General features: G+C 34.9%; 1 protein-coding gene across 3 annotated transcripts in view; it reads right to left on the bottom strand.

Annotated features, from left to right (window-relative positions):
* The window catches only part of Rbms3 (RNA binding motif single stranded interacting protein 3), a 665,566-nt gene that overhangs the window by 42,036 nt on the left and 603,229 nt on the right, over window positions 1-20,301 (bottom strand). For 2 of the 3 annotated variants that reach the window (XM_077795653.1, XM_026406242.2), the window contains 2 exons: window positions 17,012-17,122; window positions 9,003-9,050 (listed from right to left, as the gene is read on the bottom strand). In XM_077795653.1, the coding sequence (XP_077651779.1) occupies window positions 9,003-9,050; window positions 17,012-17,122 (159 nt within the window). The remainder of the gene's footprint in view (window positions 1-9,002; window positions 9,051-17,011; window positions 17,123-20,301) is intronic. The other variant, XM_026406224.2, reaches the window with a different exon arrangement.

The raw sequence follows: 20,301 nt of genomic DNA, 5'->3' as shown, positions 1-20,301 counted from the left end.
GAGATTCTTGTGAAGCCACTAGACTTTAGCAGCTATTCATCATTTACTTATTGACTTAAGGAACATTGGGCTAAATATGGGACAATTATATCCACTGGTCATATCAAGACAACTAGCAACATTTCTTAAATGTTTGTGTCATATATCACTCCTCTGAGAAAGAAGAGGTTAAAGCATTAAATTTTGACTCAGAGAAAGCATTTCAACAGGGACGTACAATCATATGGTTCTGGCATTTTGCTTTCTGATAGACTAATTTAACATAGAGTCTAGAGAAATGTTAACACGTCTGTTAGGCAGCATCTCTCCAGCCTCAGATGTCTCCAGCATGCCTCCGGCAAGTGCCGACTCACAGTCAATTCATGCTTGGATTCTCTAATAGGAGCCTCAAGTGCCCACTTTGTGCTGTTGATTAAAAAGGGAGCCATGTGCTTTCAATACCAGATGTGCCGACTCGTGCGCATGCAATTAGCTTACTTCAAAATCTATTGTTGCCAGAAAGTGCTCTCTTCCTCTGTTGCTGTCATGTAGGCTTTGCCCTTCTGCAGATGATGAAGGTACTAAGTGACACTATGTGCTGCTGCTATGGTGTGCCCTATGGCTGCTGCTACCACTCAATTGAGAATTCTACTGCAAGGACAGCATTTGGGGATGCAGCTCTCCATGGGATGTGTGTGCTGCATCCACAAATGGCACTGCGCTCTGACCTTTGCCCAGAGGGTAGTCATATCTCCAGCACCCCTATGCTTGCTCTATATAGTGTTTGGTTTACAGATAAGACTAGGAAAGCTTTCCTCCACCTTCAGAGTGCAAAGCATAAAATAGAGCTCAGAGAAGCAGCTACCCAGGGGAAATGGGATAGCCTAAAGTGGTACAGTGGGGCTGGGAATATAGCTTAGTTGGTAGAGTGCTTACCTTGCATGCACAAGGCTGTAGATTCAATCCCCAGCACTCCCCCCCCCACACACACACACGTAGTACACCAAGAGCAACTTTGGTGGACACCAACCAACATCAATAGCAACAACAAAACCACCTCAGGTGGTGCAACCAAGACATAAAATATACATGGACAACAAATCCTTTGGGATGATGCATTTCTCACCTCTTCTCTAAATTTCTAACCCTAAAAAATTTTAAAGCCCTGTAAAAGGACATTAAACAGAATATATTTTTAATTATCCTAGTTAGTATACTCTTGCTGGTACATACAAATAAGTCCTAGAAGAGCCAATATATGATGAGAATTTGAAAAATAGAAATGTACTTAGAGGTTTTTAACATATTAGTAGTCTAGTTAATTGTACAATATAAACTAGAATGTTAAGAAATATCTCTTTCCACCTCCCTCTCAATCTTCGCCACCTCTAACTTCTGACATTTCCTTGGCCTTTATAAAATGAAAAGGCACAAAAATGCTAATTTTAATGAAAGGCACTTCAAATGTCTTATAAAGAATGTTAGTGATAGTACTTAAATTTTGGGATACTTATGAACATACAGTGATCAGGAGAGAGGTATGCAAACTATAGCCCAAAGTCCAAATGCAGTTTTCTTCTTATTTTTACAAATAAAACCTGTATGGAACATATCCATGCTCATTCATTGTATAGTTTTTTATGCTACAATGACAAAGTCAAAAAGTTGTGACATAGACCATATGACTTGCAAAATCCCAAATATTTATTACCTATACCTTTATAAAAAAGCTTGCTGGATTATGAAATGAAGATTAAATTTTTCTCTCCCCTATCCTTCCCCCTGGGAACAGGAGAGGAGTGCAGGGACTGTCCTAAATAAAAATGACGTTTATATATCTGAAGAGTCCATTTGCTTAAGCTTCCTTTGGGATAAGTTACTTGAATAGATCAATAAAAATTATTGTTCCACAGGAAAAGTCTTTTTTTAAAAAAGTCTCCATTTTTATAATTTAGTGAACCTTATAAATGCACCAGCGGGAACATAATAACTCAGCATGCACATTCCTATGTGTCAGATACTTGTACAAATCCCACGTACAAAGTCCAGCTCTGCAGAGGACTGTTCTGATATCTGTCACATGCTGTGTTATGTGACAGTTCTTTATAACCCTGTTCTGTTAGAGACTTTATTCTTTGAGGGCACGGAATGCATTCTATACCCCCTTTGCCTTGGCTCCTTGTGGCTCTGTAGAAGGTCTGTAAATATTAGTTGAATGAATGAAGAAATAGAGCAAGTTTTCTTTATTAGAACTTATTAAAAACAAAAAATTCAATTAATTAAGGTATTTAAAGATATGCAACTTTGTAATCAAAATAAGTGTACAGCATTTGAGGAAAGAACTGAAACTGATTTTCACTGGTGGCTTGTGGGATCACTTATAACTCTGCATCAGGTCTTTTACAGTAAATACAATTTAATGGCTAATTGTTGCTAATGAGAGGTACTAATGGACCTAATTTTTAATTAAGAGATGGAAATCATTTGTAATTAGCTCATACTATCCATGAAAACAAATGTTACTTAGAGCTTGAAAAATATAGTTTTTCCTCTTTGAAATAGCCTAAATACTGCCCCATATTCCTTGATAATATGGGATAGTTTAAAAAGGTAATCCTTACCCAAAGAGGCAGCATAAAGACAGGCTTCAAATAATGCTTTATCTGAGGATCACCCTTCCAGGTTGATGGGGCTTTCCAACACAAATTTATATTTCTAACAAGCAAAAGCAATAGAAACAAACTGCATATTATTTTAACAGTGAATTCCATCTTCACTGGGGTAGGCACACTTATGAACAGCTCCATGAGACTAAGGACTTCTTATTCGACTGCTATGTTCTGGTTTACTAAACTTTTTTTTTCTGTGAAACCTCATTGTCAAATTGTACTGATATATACTGATAACATTTATTACTTCAACCTATTTTAGCTGGTATGCAAAAGGATATAGCAGAAAATAAATATATGTTCCAGAAGTTCTATAGATCTTTTCAATGCATCTTTTAGCCCTGATTTTTATTTTTCATTTTTTTTTTAATTTTTCCAAACTCAAATTCAAATTCTAAACTCTAAGCTTTTAGAAAAAAGGGAGAGATTTCTGTTCTACTTTTATTCTCCGGGAATCATAATCTTTAGCTTGATTCCATACTGATGCCCTTCAAAAAAAATTAAGCTCAAGGCAACTAAGATAAAAATTTGATCACAAATTATCTGTGGTTTTCATATGTGCCTCATAAAATCCAACCATGTATAAAAATGATATTTTATCCTTCATTTACATATTTTCTACTAAAATTTGCGTAAAATAAGGGACCTTTTAAGGAGTTCTAGCTGTTGGGGATTTTTTTTTTAAAGAAGAGTTTCCTGATTTTGCTTGAAAACGTAGGAGACAGTGTCAGCTCTGTTTCCCAAACTTTCTTTTGAACCTCACTACTCTTGTCTTAGCTCTTTCCTCCCAGATTATCATTATTTTTTAAGTGTATTCATTGTGGAAGCTTAAATATTTACCTTATACTCTTCCTAAGCAAAATACTCCTGAAGTCATGCATAACTTATTAGTGACAAAAAAGATCAAACACAACAAAACCCTGATATGTAAAATTATCCCACGTATCTAGCAGTTTTTTGTATTTACTTGACTTCCTTAACTTCTGTCATGTCACCCTAAGTCCACTTAGTTACCTGTTCCCATGACCCAAACTTTGTCAAGAAACAGTGCATTATTCAAAGTCTTCAATCCAAGTACCCCAGTACACTGTACTTCACGCTGAGAACTCTAGTCTCCATATTTTCTATTGTCTTCCTCTCATTCTTTATGGACTGCTGCTTCTTTCTTCATCAAAACCACTGTTAACCTCTTTCTTTCTTTCTTGCCAATATCATCAATGCACATTGTCCTTTTCTCACTCCACTTCAGTATATTTTCAACCATGGGTTAACTAGGCTCTCTTCTTGGCTAATGATCACGACAACAAGACAATCAAACATCTTCACAGATTAGTTTTGTCTTGGTCAGCTTTTCATTGCTGTGACCAAAATACCTGGCAAGAATGACTTAGAGGAGCAAAGAGTTATTTTGGTTGTGAAACTATGTGGTTTCATGGTCATCTCCAAGGCAGAAACATTGTGGCAGAAAGGCATTGCAGAAGAATACTGTTCAATTCATGACATTTAGGAGGCAGAAAGAGAGTATAGAAGGAAACAGGGATAGATATAGTCCTTAAGGTCATATCTCTAACAATCTACTTCCTTCAGCTATACATCACCTGCCTATAGTTACCATTGAGTAATCTATTCAAATTAGTAATCCATCAAGTGGATTAATCCACTAATGAGATCAGAGCTCACAAAATCTAATCTTTCCATCTCTGAATATTGCTGCACTTCATAACACATGAGCATTTTCTTTTTGTGAGGGGGACATTCCAGTTTAAACCATAATAAGTATGAAAATAATCTATAGTTTATAGCTTCAAATAAACCCAGGTCCCTTCAACTTTCTATTTCTTGTTGACCCTCTGACTCCTCAGTTTTCCAAATCTTTGTTCACCTTAAATTCTTACCATGCCATCTCCCAGCCACTCTCAGAAGATGATGGCACTTAATACTTCGTATAAAAACAAATAAAATGTATCATTTGGGAAATCCTTTAACTCCTTATTTCTACCTTTACGGATTTACATGCACCTACATTATCTCTTCCTTCTGTCTTTACCCTTAAGAATCACATTCTTTAAGCTTTAGAACTATCTAGAACTATCTTCCCATTATTTTTCATCAAAATCAATAAATCAATTAGTTTTTTTCTCTAATTTTTTTTATCATTTCTCTACTTCTCCTCAAAACCAATTTGTTGTTTCCTGTAGTAGTTACAATCATTCCTTACATGACATTGAATGCTGTTGATTTTTACCCTTAACTGTACCATCAAATTCACTATTGATCTCCATATAACAAAATTCAATGACAAAATTGAATTTTGCCAATATAACAAATTTTTTTGTGTGTGTGTGTACATAACAAAACTTCAGGATTTATGTCACTGGATAGTACTCTTTAGAATTACTATCATGATTTTGATTTTTAAAACTTCATATTCTTGTTTCCCTTCTACATGTATAGTTGTCTTATCCAACTTCTCCTTTGGGCTCCATTTTCTATCCATTCTTTATTTTTAAGTTCTGGTTACTTCACTTCAAGCACATTCTGTGGGCAAACATGGCTTAAATCCATGGTGGTAATTCCCAAATCTACCTCTGCGCGAGACGGCCTCTGAGTTCAAGCACATACATTCAGCATCTATTGAGCATCTCTGTCTGGCTGCATCTTAGGCATCTCAGACTCAGCATGTTCAGCACTGAAGTTATCTCTTTTGCTCACAAACCTGATCCTCCTTTCTGTGGTTTAAATCCTGGGAAAAGATACTTCAGGGCACTGAGGAAATTATAAGCCAAATTTAAATCATCTTTCTCTTTCTCTCCTGATATTCATTTGGTTACCAAGTCCTATTATTCTACCTACTTAACCTGTCACACATTCACCAATCTTTCTATTGTCCTTTACACAACTTGAGTACATGCCAACATGATCCTTCCAAAGATTCTTCAGTTCAGTTCCCTCTCTTCTATTTTTGCTCTTCTCCAGTATATTCTTGACCTTATAGTCAGAAAGATCACATCCAACTCACAACTTTTTAATATCTTCCTGTTGCCATTGGGAAACAATCCAAGCTACCTGTCTTGTGATATGGTTTCTGCTTATTTACTTCTCAGGTTCATTACTCTACTCCCCTTATCTCTGAACCTATCCTTGCCCTTTTTGACCATGTGTAGTTCTCTGAACTCAATACACACTATCCTCATGACTCTTTGAACATGCTGCCTCCTTTGATCTGAAACTCTCCCCAGATACACTCTTTATTTAGCTAATTCCTAAGTGTTCTTATGTTTGTATTTAGAGAATTCATCCATTGGGACCCTTTCTCTGACATCTCCTCATATGTTATTTGTTCTTTCTTTGTACCACCATAATATCTCATGCCAATAATGGTAGTATAGTTGTAGCACTTTCATACCGGATGCACTTTAAGCAGGTTATATATTTTACTCCATGTTTAAAATAACTCTACGAAGTTTTTTTGTTACTTCCCCAGATAAGTAATCTAAGCGACAGAGAGGTTAAGTTTTCTCAAGTTTCCACAACTGGTAAACGACACAAGTAGGACTGAGGTATCTTATTTGTGTGTTCACAAACATCATAAGTTTTGTTAATATTGAAGCATTTATGCCACTTGTAATAACCTGCTTCTATCTAACTTTCTAAGCTTTTAGAAGGAAGTTGCATTCCTAGTGCCTGGCATGATGATTGTCACACAATATTCTTCCAATAAATGTCATATAAATAAGTAAAGGAATAAGATGATACACGACTCCAAGAAGAAAGGATCCTTACACCAAATCAGATTTATATTGATGTAATTCTGGTATATGTCAGAGTGATATTTTGCACCAACAATATCAAATGAATTATCATATACCTCTAAATCTTTCCTATTTATAAGAATTTCCATATCCTGTTTGCCTATTACACCTTCCCACTCTTACCCAGGTGATGAATTCCTATTCATTCTTCCAAATCCAGCTCAGAACTCTCTTTTTCCCTGAGAGTTTCAAACCTTCTTTCTAGATTTTTTGTTCCTCCTCCCTCTATACATTTAACACCACAAATAATCCTGATATGTTTTACAATAATCTTTTTCCTATTCTTATAGTATTGTAAGATTTAATTGCTGGTTATAGTATATCAGTATCACCAATACTTGAATGCAGTATCTAGCTCCTGTAAACTGTTCATTAAGTGGTTGAAATATTGAGTAAATGAAATTAGGTTGGGTTATGTTTTTGTAGATTATCCAATCAGATATCTTGACTCCAATAAATTAGAATAATTTGATTGGCTCCTACACTGGCAAAGAATTAACAATTTGAATTGTCCAATATTGGCAAGTTGAGATAATTGGAAAGGAGATACTATAATGCCATGGCCTGTGTCAATTTTCTAATATGATCATGGTTGGGTAAAGAATATACCATTTTTCAAGAGTTACTGAAGTTCTCCCATTAGAATGGCAGGTCTATTTCTACTTAAAGATAGACTAAAAAGATCTGTATGTTTTCATCAAACCAGCAATCAAATCTTATAAGGGAGAAATAACTATAAAATCTTCTAAAATGCTATTTTTCATATGGAAAATCTACTGGTCCCTTTTTGTGTACTGCACTTCTTGGAATTTAGAAACATTTTTTTTTTTTATTGTAAATACATCTGGTTTTCTAGCTCTTCTGTGCAATCCTATTTCTTCTTCTTTGAGCACACACAAAACTGCTAGATCAAGTTTCTTAAAGTATTACTTTTATCCAATCATTTATCTGCTCAAGAACTTTCAGTGACTACTGTTTACGGAACCAGATGGAAACTTCAGAGCATAGATTTTCAGCCAGGGTTTCTGCTTCAATTGATTTGGGTAGAGCCTGACCCTTGATGGGTATCTAGTAAATACTTCTGACATTTTGATTGCTTTTCCTATTGTGTTCTGGAAAGTGAAATCAGGACACCTATGTGAAGGAAAGCTCCAGATTGTGTCTTTTGTCTTTTATTATTATTTGCATTGTTAAATTATCAAGAGCAGATAGATGCCTGTGGTTAAACAAAGACGCCATATGTTCAAGTAGAAAAGCTGAACACATGAAACAGTCTATTCATGATGTCACATAAATGAAAAAAAGGCACATTAAAGATAGGGCAGGTAATACACGTTGGGGAAAGATGTGATATTTTAAATAATAGCAATTTATATAGACCTTGAAGAGAACCCAAATAACTTCACATGGTTCTTCAATGGGGACATTCTTACTTAAAATTCCAAGATGAGTATTTGGCCATGAGCATAACTAAACAATACATAGACATGAGAAAAAGATTACCCTTCAGATGCTGGGTCAAGCAAGAGGGGGGGCCAGAAACATGAAGTTCCCTGTTTCAAAGCCACCATCCAATGCCAGACTCAACTACTCTGTGGGCTCTTTAAGTCTGTTTCTAGACATTGTTTCTTGCTCTTTCCAATGTCCTTCTTAGTTTTAATTTTATGTGCTTGCCATCTAACATGTCAAGGGATCATAGAGTACAAAGCTCTTCAAACTGCCAGTATTTCATCAAATTAAAAAAAAAAAATCAACAAAAATGAACCATTGTATCCACTTTCCACTTTGCAAGAAACCAAAACTCAAACTTAATACAAAAGCACAGGATCTGTGCAGTTCAAAATAAGAACTAACTTCTTCATACATACATACCCTGGCTTCATCACTAAATTTTATGAAACAACTTAAGTATTGCTAATTAAAATCCTCAAGACCCTGATGTCTTGTTCTTCAAGGAACCTCTGCCATTTTATTGTATAAATGGAATATTAGTGGTTTCACTTATGATACCCAAAATATAATTTTTGGAATAAATTTAAATTTTTGATTCATTCAACAAATAGTTATATTGAGTACCCTGCACTGGATGCCGAGCAAGCAAAATGGGATGATTTTCTGATTTCAGAAGAATTCTGTTCTCTAAAGCAGTGCTTCTCAATCTATGTTAATTAATCTGTGCCCTTTTTAATATTTTTTTTGGCTTAATATAAAATCCTTCTCCCCCTTTTCAAAAATTCTGGAGACCTTGTCCAATGCTGAGACTGACTGATACATAGAACACAGACTCTATCTTCTGTGTATCCTTGGAGACAATGTGTCCTTTCTATTTAAAAAGCGATATATTCATTTTCCAGGCATAAAGCTGGATTATCATATTAAATACACTTTTCCAAACTACATATACCCCCTGCCAAACTGACATTCAAATTTCCTGTGGCCACCCCTATTGAGAATCACTGCTTTCAAGAGTTGTGGAGAAAGGCAGGCAACCTCCATCTCTCCCCTCCAATCAAGTCTTTTAAAGGAATGAGAATTTTCCTACCTGACACAACAGCTGGTGGAGTATCATAATCCTGTCTTGGGATTGAATCTTTGAATGAAAAGAGCATGAGAAAGAATGCAATGAAGTACAAAAGAAAATAAAATAGAATTTTAGCTTTAAAACTTGGAACGGCCCATTGTGTGTCACAAGCTCACCTCACCCCTTGCCTTCAAGGCATTCTGACCCTAGTTCACAGGTGACACCATGGTTCCCATTACCCTCACGCGGCTGCACATGGTCTTGGAACCAGCATGACCCGCTGGGACAACAGGGACATTGTCATCTCCCTCAGTCTGTTGGATCCCTCCCTTAAAAAAAATCAATATGAAATCTGTACCCTCCCTGGACGACACAACAAGTTTACATTTGGAGGCGTCCAAACATGATAGGAAGCAAAGTCCTGGAGAACCATAGGAACAACTAAAATTTAAAAGAGAAAAATGAAACATTTGCACATTCTCAGACTCTGTGGAGGCTTATGCATTTTGAAGCCCAAGTTTTGTGAGTAGTTATTCAGCTGCAGTTCTGATCAGAGGCAGAGCAGACAGTGCTTTCTGCTCCACCTGGGTGGAGCAGCTTTTTGTGTTATAATTGTGGGAACAGAGATACAAAGACCAGAACCTATTAAATAGGTAGCTTTCTTTTTTTTTTTTTTTTTTCCAAAGTGTCCTAACGTTGGAGGGGGGGAAATTTGAGAGAAAGCTTCATTAAATTATATGGCAGTCATCACAAAATGTAGGGTCATGGGGAACCAAATATATCTGCTTTTTGAAGATGAAAAAGAGACTTTGGTTCAATACAATTCCTTTAGCCAGGGATCTTAAAAAGGAAAGTGGGACATAGTCTGTGGCCTTAGCCCCCCTTTCTAAAAAAGGAAAATTTTAATCCTTCCCCAACTCTCCTTGGGGGGGATACATTATAAAAGGGACCTGGTATTATATGCATTCAAATAAACTGCCAAAACATGATTAATAGATGCTCTTGTATGAACTCTTATTCATATGATCTGTATTCCATTTTAAAAGTTAAAGGTCCGAACTTCATTCTTCTGGAAATTTGATAACTTTGGGACTCTCACAAAATTCTCACTTTCATCTCCTTTCACAAAAGGATAATATTAATCACTCTCTGGAGTCAATGGCATGTGTGAAGACAGATTAGAACTTGAACATAACAAAGCACTTTGACCAACTGCATGGCAAAAGATTCAAATGCAAATAAACCTGTTAGGAGTGATTTTGTTTTTCAAAACAGGTAAGGGAATTAGTGAATTAATTATAATCTCCAAATCTAGAAGAAGTAGAATTATTTTTAAAGTGTTCTCCAAATGCTTTGTTAACAGTGGTAGTAATCACCAGTTACCTTTAAGAAAAAAATCACAATCACAAAATCATTACCACTCCAAAACAAAAACAAACAAAAAGTTAATTTTTGGATTACGCCATTGATATTTTCCAAAAATATATTTATAACATTTAAAAGTAAATAGAAGCAAATAATGTTCATTGTTGATTACTAGAGAATACAGGAAAGTATAATGATTAAAATAGATATTAACCCAAATCCCATCTCTTAAAATAGCCACACTTGCTTTGTATTTCTCTATAGCATTATTTTATAAATATTTTTCACAGTTGATCTTGTATTTCACAAGTACAAATTTATATTCAACAATTTGCTTTAATTGTATACATAACTCTTTTTCTAATTATTTTAAACTTTTATAATGTAGGCATTACCTTTTGAATTTATGGATGGTTTATAATTTAATGGTTATTTACTAGATATTATTTTAAAAAGCTACATCATACATTTGTGAGGCATAAAAGCTACTATGTTACTTTAGAATATTTCTATAGACTGGCTTCTCAATATAACCATCTGTTCAGCCAGGATAAATGTTCTGAGGTGTTTTGACTGTGCACCTCGCTATCTACTGATTCTTGTGCAAATTTAGGTTACTACATGATACAAACTATATATGAAAATGTTTCCTATACATTCAGCATAATGTGCATGATTTTGATGATTTTCTTTGATGAGATATGTGTGTGTGTGTGTGTTAGGTCAACATGCATGTGTGAATTGGCTATATCTTTTGTTTCTTTGATTATAATTTTTTCCACATCTTTTAGCATTCTATTTCCTTCTTTCAACTATCTGTTCATGCTCTGGCATTTTATGTGTTAAGACTTTTCTATTGCATTGTTAATTTATTTTTATAAATAGCAAAAAGTTTAATAGTAGCAAATAAATATTTCTTGATATTCAACTTTCACTTAATATCTACTTGTTCATAGGTTGTACAACTACCCTTCAAAGTTCATTTATTTTACAATAAGACTAAATAAATTTTAAAAGCTATTTCTCTCTATCTCTATTTTCTTTCTTGTGTGTGTTTGTAAATAGTTGATTTTTTTCCCTGAAAATGCACTTAAGGAATTGTACTCATTATCATTTTATGATAGTATTTACTGATCTTGGAGTCAATATGATACCTTATATGTCGCTTCTTACAATTCTCCGATGTGATACTTTTATTCATACCTAATAATGGATAAAAGACACTCTTAAAGTGCAATGAATAATTTTTACCTGGTACCACAGGAGTTTTGGAGCAGTGAAGGAGTGATATGAGTGAAAGACACTAGAGAACCATGGGAAATCAGTGGAGGACCAATTACAAGATAATTTTTGTGAGTAGCTATGGTCACACCATGGAAATCCAATGATGTCACAAATCATCAGAGGCTCAGAGAAACAGAAACTAAACGGCAGATAAGGAACGTTCAGAACAAAATCTTTTTATTTCTTTAAACAGATTCTGGTGACATTGTAAGCCACTGGTGACCAGCAACTGAACAAATAAAAAAGAGATAAGAAACTTGTAAAACAAGATTGTCATGCAATTCAGAGATTCTCATAATACAGTCAAAGTCCTCAGTGGCTTCTGCTAAAGCTTACAATAAAGTGATAAGAAAATATGGATAATGGGGCTTTGGTTCCATCAAAGAAATCCTGTGACCAAAAAAAAAAAAAATAAAAAAGCAGAAAAGCTAGAAAAATTCTTCAAGGTCAGCCGAGCCATGGACTGACTAAAAGAGTAACACTGTTTGCATGTGATTCATTTCTCCTAAAGCCTATAGATTGTGTCCAGCTTAAAAATGGGTAGAGAATTGAACAATAAATATTTGAAGTGGCAAATTAGAGAGAAAGGCATATTTAACTACCATGGCACCCATTTCAAAATTTGGGGTTACATGGGATGAAATATATCTCCTTTATGAAGATGAAAAAGAGGTTTTAGCACAATGCAATTATTTTAGCCAGGAATCTTAAAAAGTGGGACAAAAACCTGTGGTCATCAACACCCTTCAAAAAAAAAAAAAAAAGAGAAAAAAAAAAGAAAAGAAACAAATTCTAATCTAGCTCCACCTCCCCCCATCACTCCTGAGTACTGCCCTATTCTGAATGATTCACTGGATCTCACTGCTCTGTGCCCTTGGGATCCATCTGTTCCTGGAGCTGAGGTCTTTATCTCAATCTCATTCCTCACTTCTCACATTTTTTTTTTTTTAGAACTTTTGTGAGCTCAGATCTCTGAAAGACTCTGAGGAGACCCAGGATAGAGACACTGTTGTATAGTTTTAGATTAACTGGCTGCAGCAAAATGGTGTAGAATGGATTCGAGAACATTGAGACTGAAAGCAGAAAGTGCAGTTAGGACACAGATTATCACACAAAACCAAATGAGGCTCAGAGCAGAGCCTCTGGAAATGTGTCAATGAGACACAATCAGTGGGTCTTAAAAAATTTAATTGTATATGGTGGTAAGGGAGAAGGGCAGGGTCCACATCCAATCCTAGGTGCGTGGTTTGGCTGCTGGCATTAGTTTGGTCATAGCATAAACTTGAAAGAAAACTGGGGCAGGAACAAACAAGATGAAGAGGGTTCAGTTGGAAGGAAGCTCAGGGAAAGCTCTTGAGATTAGTTTGGGCCATGCTGACTCTGAGAAGTTGGAGGGAAAGTGACATGGAAATAGGAAGTGGTTGGATAAATGATTTCAACATTCTAAAATGGGGTTAGCATTGAAGACTCAGACTTAACAGTCTTCATCATAGAAGGTAGGGTTCAAAATCATGAAAGGGAATGAGATTGCTTAAGAAAATCATGTGGCCTGAGCAGTAAGTTAATAATGAAATCCTGATTTAGCAACCTATGAAAGAAAAGAGAAGGAATGTTCTGAGAATTTGGAGGAAAAGTAGGACCATCTTGGGCAATGGTTACAAACTGGGAGCTCTGGGGATAAACTGGATCTAGTATTAGAATATAAGTAAGATTTACATCAAAATCCAAACATTCAGTTTATCTTAAGAAATTGCAAGGTGAGACTACTCTAGATCTTTATATCCGTTTGGGAATAGCTGCCTGGAGTTCAGTAGTGGCTATGGTTCCTTGAAAAGGTGTCCATATTTCAGGTTGCCAAATGGACCATCTCTCCCTATCATTTGTCCAACAGTTAGGAAGAGATATTATTCTTATTCCACTGAAAATATCTAAAACAAAATCTCAGTCTCATGTATATCTGTATGATGTGACTATGTTTATAATACTAGAAAATATAAAGAAAGTTATATGATATATTTCCAAGGTATATGCTTGAACTCAGTCAACTTCATTCATTAACATGACTTGGCCAGGCTTCAGAGAAATTTGAGTTTGCAACCTTGGAACACTCTGTGATCAGCTAAAGGGGTGGAGACTTTCAAGAAGTCAGTTATATCACTTGAAATGAAACAGATGAGGGAGTTGTACTGTGAATTAAATAGTGTGCTCCAACCCTTCTGGAGACCTTAATTGGACTCCACTACTTAAAATCTACTGGAGGAGGAGGGAAAAAGGACAGCTTATTTTATAAGCACATACCAACACGGGACTAGGTACACTGTGATTTAATACTCACAACATCACTGGGATATACATATTATTATTCCTACTTTGTAAAAGATGAAGCAAAGGTTCAAAGAGAATAAATAAGTAACCTGATTAAACATGCACAGCTTAATGAAGGGGTAGAGCCAGGCTTTGAACTCAAGTTTGATTCCAAAGCCCATTGGACTTTCCATGATTCCAGGCTGCTTTCCCATCAGTGGAAATGTTGGAAAGAAGCAATTAGGTGGGAAACTAACCTCCACTACATAATGGCCACTCCAAATGCCAATGAAAATTTTAGATAAAATGAATATATGATGGCATATCAAAGGATTATAGTCACAGCTTAAGAAAAAATTATAATAGCATTCTAAACACTAAACAATGATGTTTTGTTGAATGAATCAACAAAGTAATAGTCTTTTTCTGCCTCCCTTAAAACCTCATTAAAATTTAAACTTTTGCATACTATCATGTTATACAAAGGCTTATAATGTTTCTAAGCATTATTTAGTTGCAAATGTAAAGGAAGAAATGAATAGGAAAAGAAAAAAAAAGCTAGAGGAAATCTGGTGCTAAAGCTAAGCACATGTTCAAAACTTCTATTCTCTAAGTAAGGGAGCAGTGTCTATCATTATTGAATTACTATTATTATTGGCTGTTACCAGCTGTTTAAAACTTGTGGATACAAATAAATGCATGCTTATTGAAAATGTTCAAATACACAAACATATGTTTCTTGTTGAATCAATGATTATTATAATTCTTAGTCTGTTCTGTATCTTTTAGCTTACTTTTTAATTTACTAAAGAATTTCAGACATATATTCACTTAACCCAGCTCTTATATTTTCACTAGTACAAACACTTAAATCTTAGCAAGTACTGGTTTTGGTTTTGATTCCAACAGGTAAAATTTATAAGGGGTTTCTATGATTTACACTGCAATTTCTTTTTTTAATTTACCAGATTTCAGCTTTTCATGCAATACAGTAAAATTGCATTTCTATGCTCATAAAGAATTTATAATCATTGAAGGAAAAGGAAGGTGATAATGGAGGCAGTCTATAATGGAAATATGATAATCTTTAGGCCTCCCAACACTTCACCTAGGCTGGGGATGTAACTCAGTGGTAGAGCACTTGCCTAGCATGCACATGGCCTGGGTTCAATCCCTAGCACCAGAAAAAAAAAGTAAGTAAACAAATAAATGAAAATACTGTACTTGGGACTTGCTTTATTAGTAATATACAAATCGACTACAAATAATCTTTAGCCAGGCATAGTGGCACACTCTCGTAATCCCAGGGGCTCAGGAGGCTGAGGCATGAGGATTGAGAGTTCAAAGCCAGCTTCAGCAAAAGTGAGGTGCTTAGCAACTCAGTGAGACCCTGTATCTAAATAAAATACAGAATAGGGCTGGGGATGTGGCTCAGTGGTTGAGTGCCCCTGAGTTCAATCCCTGGTACCACCTCAAAAAATAATAATAATCTTCACACATTACTGAAAGCAATAAAAATACTATCTTCAAACTCTATCTCCTTGATGAAAATGATCTGTACCATAGTTTATAGTTAAAATTATAATAATTATAGTCTGAGGAATGGCTTCCAAAAATATAGATCTGAAACCTAAGAAAACTTGATCCTGACCAAGCATTCAGATAGGTAAGTTATTATTAATTGCTTTTTATATGTTCAACAACTGAGGCTTTAGAGAGAGGCACTTTGTTCATGTTAATAAAACTAAATGTCCTTATTGAAACAATGTGACTCTTTGCATTAAGGTGTATGGATTTTCTTATTTAGGGCATATTAGTAAGGCCTCAGTGGTCATGTCAGAAACTTCTTATATTCTATAAAGCCTATGAGTCAACAACCACTAAAAGACAGCAAGCCACCACTATAAGGTAACATTCCCAAATGCACAGCTAGTGTGCATAAGTACATAGATCTCTGCAAATGATCCCAGCACCTCTGTGGGGAACCACAGAAGTGATGACTAAGATGCATATAGACTTAAGGATATAAAATTATAGAGTTCAAAGGGCCCCATCTATCAAGTGCAAAGCTTCAACTATGTGAAGAAGGAAATTATGACCAGATGATTCTATTTTCCTGAGGACAGAAAGAAAAGGAGGTCTCAATAAAGATTTAGATCTAGGATTCTTGATTCTTGGTCCATTATTCTTTCTAAAATATTTAAGCTGCCTCAGTCAAAATAAAATCTATTTTATTTCTACATCTTTAAACCTGATAAGATTATCTGCACTAACATTAATGAAAAAAAAACTTTAACTGCTAATATCACATGCTGTTTTCACCCTTCTTAATAATGGCAATTAACAAAATTTCAGTATTTTAGTATGTATCTGCCTTCTTGAACATATGGGGAATTATCTTTAAAAAAATAATGAAGTTTTGCCCATGATTCCAAATGCTTTGTTGATATAAAATCAAAACTGAAATAGATATTTTCTCAGGACAATTCTGTTCCTCAAGGAAAAACAAATAGGACTAGTCAAAAATATCCAACTTATAAGAAAATAGCAAGCACATTAGATTCCCTTCTTTCTTTTCAATATCATCTTTGTCATCCTTTCCAAAAGAATTCAATTATGTCAAATTCTCAATAGATTTTCATTAATTTAAGCATTGATGATAAAATAAAAAAAGCTTTTTATGAGCATAGTCAGTTGGCTCCTTTAGCTTGTGTAGAACCTGTTAATGATATATTGGGTGAACTGGTAAGCAGCTGGGAATGGTAAACCAAGCTTGAGTACATAATCACAGGTTCTAGATTTGCAGATGCACTTAAGAGGTTTCCTTTCCCAAAACAGACATTATACCTCACACATTGCGTTCTAACTGAAGTTTAAATGCAGCACAGTTGAACCCTTAACTTTGTCAATGTGAGTAATTTTGCCCTGGAATTGAACATGCATGAACACGGCTTATTCACACTGGAATGTGATAGGTGTGTTAGATGAATATTCAGAACCAGTTTCACTAACAATGCCAATGAAAACAGTATCACATCTTAGTGAAATCCAAGAAAACAAAACAAACATCAACTCACCGTTCCTGTTGTTCCCAATGAGAGGTGGTTCATCTGCTGTGTCAGGGGACCCATCATGTTGGTTGGCTGCATGGACATAGGATGGTCCATGGTTGGTGTAATCACAGCACCCTACAAGCATATAAATGTTCATCTGAAAACATATTCTGCAGGGAAACTTTTCTTTTAATTAATTATAGTAAACTATGTTTTTCTGTTAACATCAAATCTATTTATTTTTTACTGAAAAGACTGAATTTAGCCTCATATGAATTTTATATTCATGCATGTCATTTTGTGCCTGCTAAATAGATGGCATTAACAACTTCCATTTCTCTGATGTGATTTATATGTGATATATCTAAACATATATCATTTATATTTCTAACATTTGATGTAGAATATATTCAAATAAATCATATTTGAATACACTTTCACTGTTCTATATGTAAATTTCTCTGACTAAAAATATGAACATTAATGAAAATTCACTATTTTTGATATTCAATAAAATTTGGGGTTTATTCCACTTGTCCATGATTTATATAAGTAATTTTTACCCCTACCCTCTGGTACTGGGGATTGAACCTGGGGGTGCTCTATCATTGACATATATCCACGGCCCATTTTAGTTTTTATTTTGAGACAAGGTCTCTGAAGTTGTCCAGGCTGACCTCAAACTTGCAACTCCCCTGCCTGAGCTTCTCCTGTAGCTGGCATTGTAGGCATGCACCACTGTACCTGGTTAGATATGTATTTTTGATAGCCCCCATACTATCTAACACTAGGGGAAAAAAATCTAACACTGAAAGAATAAGGCAAGCTCAGATGGGTTTTTGACTGGATGTCTTTGAAAGACATATTAAAATCTAACATTAATGACCTAAATATTAAAGGTGCTGTTTTCCATGTATTTTCCTCCTGATCTTTTGACCTATGTTCTATTTGTACTTCTGACATAATTCAAAAGAACACTGACCTCTGTTAAAATGATTGAATTTTTATGTTCATCCATAAATTATAATTTTTCAAAAGAGGAAAAATGTCAAGGTTTTTATAAGATGTTATGAAAGGTGTGTTACTAGAATTCATATTTTGATTCCTTATAACTGTTGGAAATACAAAAAGTATACATTTGAAAGATTTTCATGCATGTACCAGGTGTTACAAAGCTAGTGAAGAATGGAGTCAGGACCTGGTACTCTTCTACTCCTCTTTCCCTATCCTACTAGGGACAATATTTTTTTTAAAGCCAAATTTAAAAATTAGGGTTGGATGGAAGCTTTCAGATTATATCATTGTAATACCCCATTTCAAAGATTATAGGTCAGAAGTTCATAGCAATCCATTTAAATACTCAGTTGTAATAAAATAATTTATACCTAAAAAATTGTTTTTCCCTAAATATTATTTTCTTCACTGTTACTATTTTCCCCTGTGTGTATGTAAATATTTTGAAGAAATAAACTAGGACAGATGCATGTAAATAACAAGATCTCAGCACCCAAACTAATTACCCATGAGCAAATGTTTCCTAAAATATTTTTGCTCAGGATGATCAATTACGTATGATATTATTCAAATCCAACTTTCTCATTGCATCTATTAAAAGATAGGCTACCACTCAGCCTTCCCTATGGGCTCCTCCCCATTCTTTTTCAGGGAGAATACAAATTGAATCAAATATTTAGAAATACTTGATATCTAGAACCAGTTTTCTTCACCAAGGCATTTGGCCTTTCATGCTGAAATCAATCAGGAAACATATGCTATTTCCTAGGCCTGTAGTTGTAATTAAACCTAGTTGTGTGTTTGTGTTTTTTTTTAATTTCTTGATGCTTTATTGAATTACCTTTCATCAGGATATTTCTTAAAGGAGAAAGATAATAACTAAGATAAACTTTAATTTTAATTCAGACAGATCATTTTTTTCTTCCTGCTTTCTGAAACTCTTTACCAATTTTACCATTTTTTTTCCTTTTTTTTTTTTTAAATACTTACTGGCCTTCATTTCAGGTATTTGTTGTGCCAGACCAGAAGTAAACACTTTAAGAAGAACTAGGGTTCTTCTTAAATCACCTAGGGATAAATTATAGAATAACCTCAGAGTTAAGATGGAAGTCCTGGAGCATTTCTTAATCAAAATGTGGCACTTTTACAACATACCAATCCTGAGTAGCCACCAGACTTCAATTCTCTTTTTGAACTTGAGACTTACGCTTTCTTCTTAGAATATCTGCCCCTAGACATTCCAACAGAGCTTAGCTACCACAATTCCAGATGCCCCTCTAATCATGGATCATTTATGTAAATCAGAGATAAAGACCAAATTGTGTTTGTGAGGACACTTTCTTCTCCTGGTCCTGAAGGTCACCCTTTCCCCCCACAGGATTCCCCAAGGGCATGTGAGGTAGACTTTCTTCTTTGTTTGGGAGGCTGTATGCAAAAGTGTTAGGGCAGTGTAGCCTGCAAGGGACAATCAAAATTTATGCCTGATAAGAATAGAAGGATTGAATGCCTGCACTTGGAATTAATTTAGGAAGGACTGTCTGGTCTCTTAGAAAGCAGTGAATAGGGACTCATTTGATTACAGACGCCAATGTGCTGCTTCTGTGTATCAACCAGGAACCTGACAATCAAAAGGAAGAGTGGGAAGGGATTTGTCATAATTTGAAATTGTAAATAGCAGCATGAGGCACAGAATGGAAAAATAATGTAAGGGAAAAATTCCTTTCTTAAATAGATCAGTTATTGTAAATGAACAATAATAAAAGAATGTGTAGGTGAGCATATGTAAGAATATACACTCTTGTTCACATTCAATACAAATATTCAGTGGATCAAGAATTCCCATATAAAGAACATTAATTCTTTAATGCGAGAAATTTACAATTAGTGAATTAGCTGGATATAATTGAAAAAAAAAACACTTTTTTTTTTTGATGATACTTTGTCAGGGACCATTTAAGGAGATTTAATTGTTGACTATCTACAACAAAAGAAAGGTCCTTGTCAGTACTTTGCTTATCAAAGAGAACAGAATCTCTTTTGTATAGCATAGACTAAAAACAAATAAAAAGAAGAAACAGAGAAAAGGAAGGCATAAAAGAAAGTGAAAAACCTTATGGTGGTTAAGGTAAAAACTAGTGCCCTCAACCATAATTGCAGCTTATTAAATACACTGTCAACTCTATTCCCACTCAACGCATTTAAGCCATAGACGGAAGAGTGTTTTGTGACAGATGTTGCCAACACATTAAGGGTAATTTCGTTTACTTGAAATGTATAGAATGTGCTGTCTGACAGAGTTC

This window comes from Urocitellus parryii, chromosome 3, assembly GCF_045843805.1.
Source record: "Urocitellus parryii isolate mUroPar1 chromosome 3, mUroPar1.hap1, whole genome shotgun sequence".
NCBI lineage: Eukaryota > Metazoa > Chordata > Mammalia > Rodentia > Sciuridae > Urocitellus > Urocitellus parryii.
The sequence above is the reverse complement of the archived record's forward strand: the minus strand, read 5'-3'. Positions and strand labels throughout refer to the sequence as shown.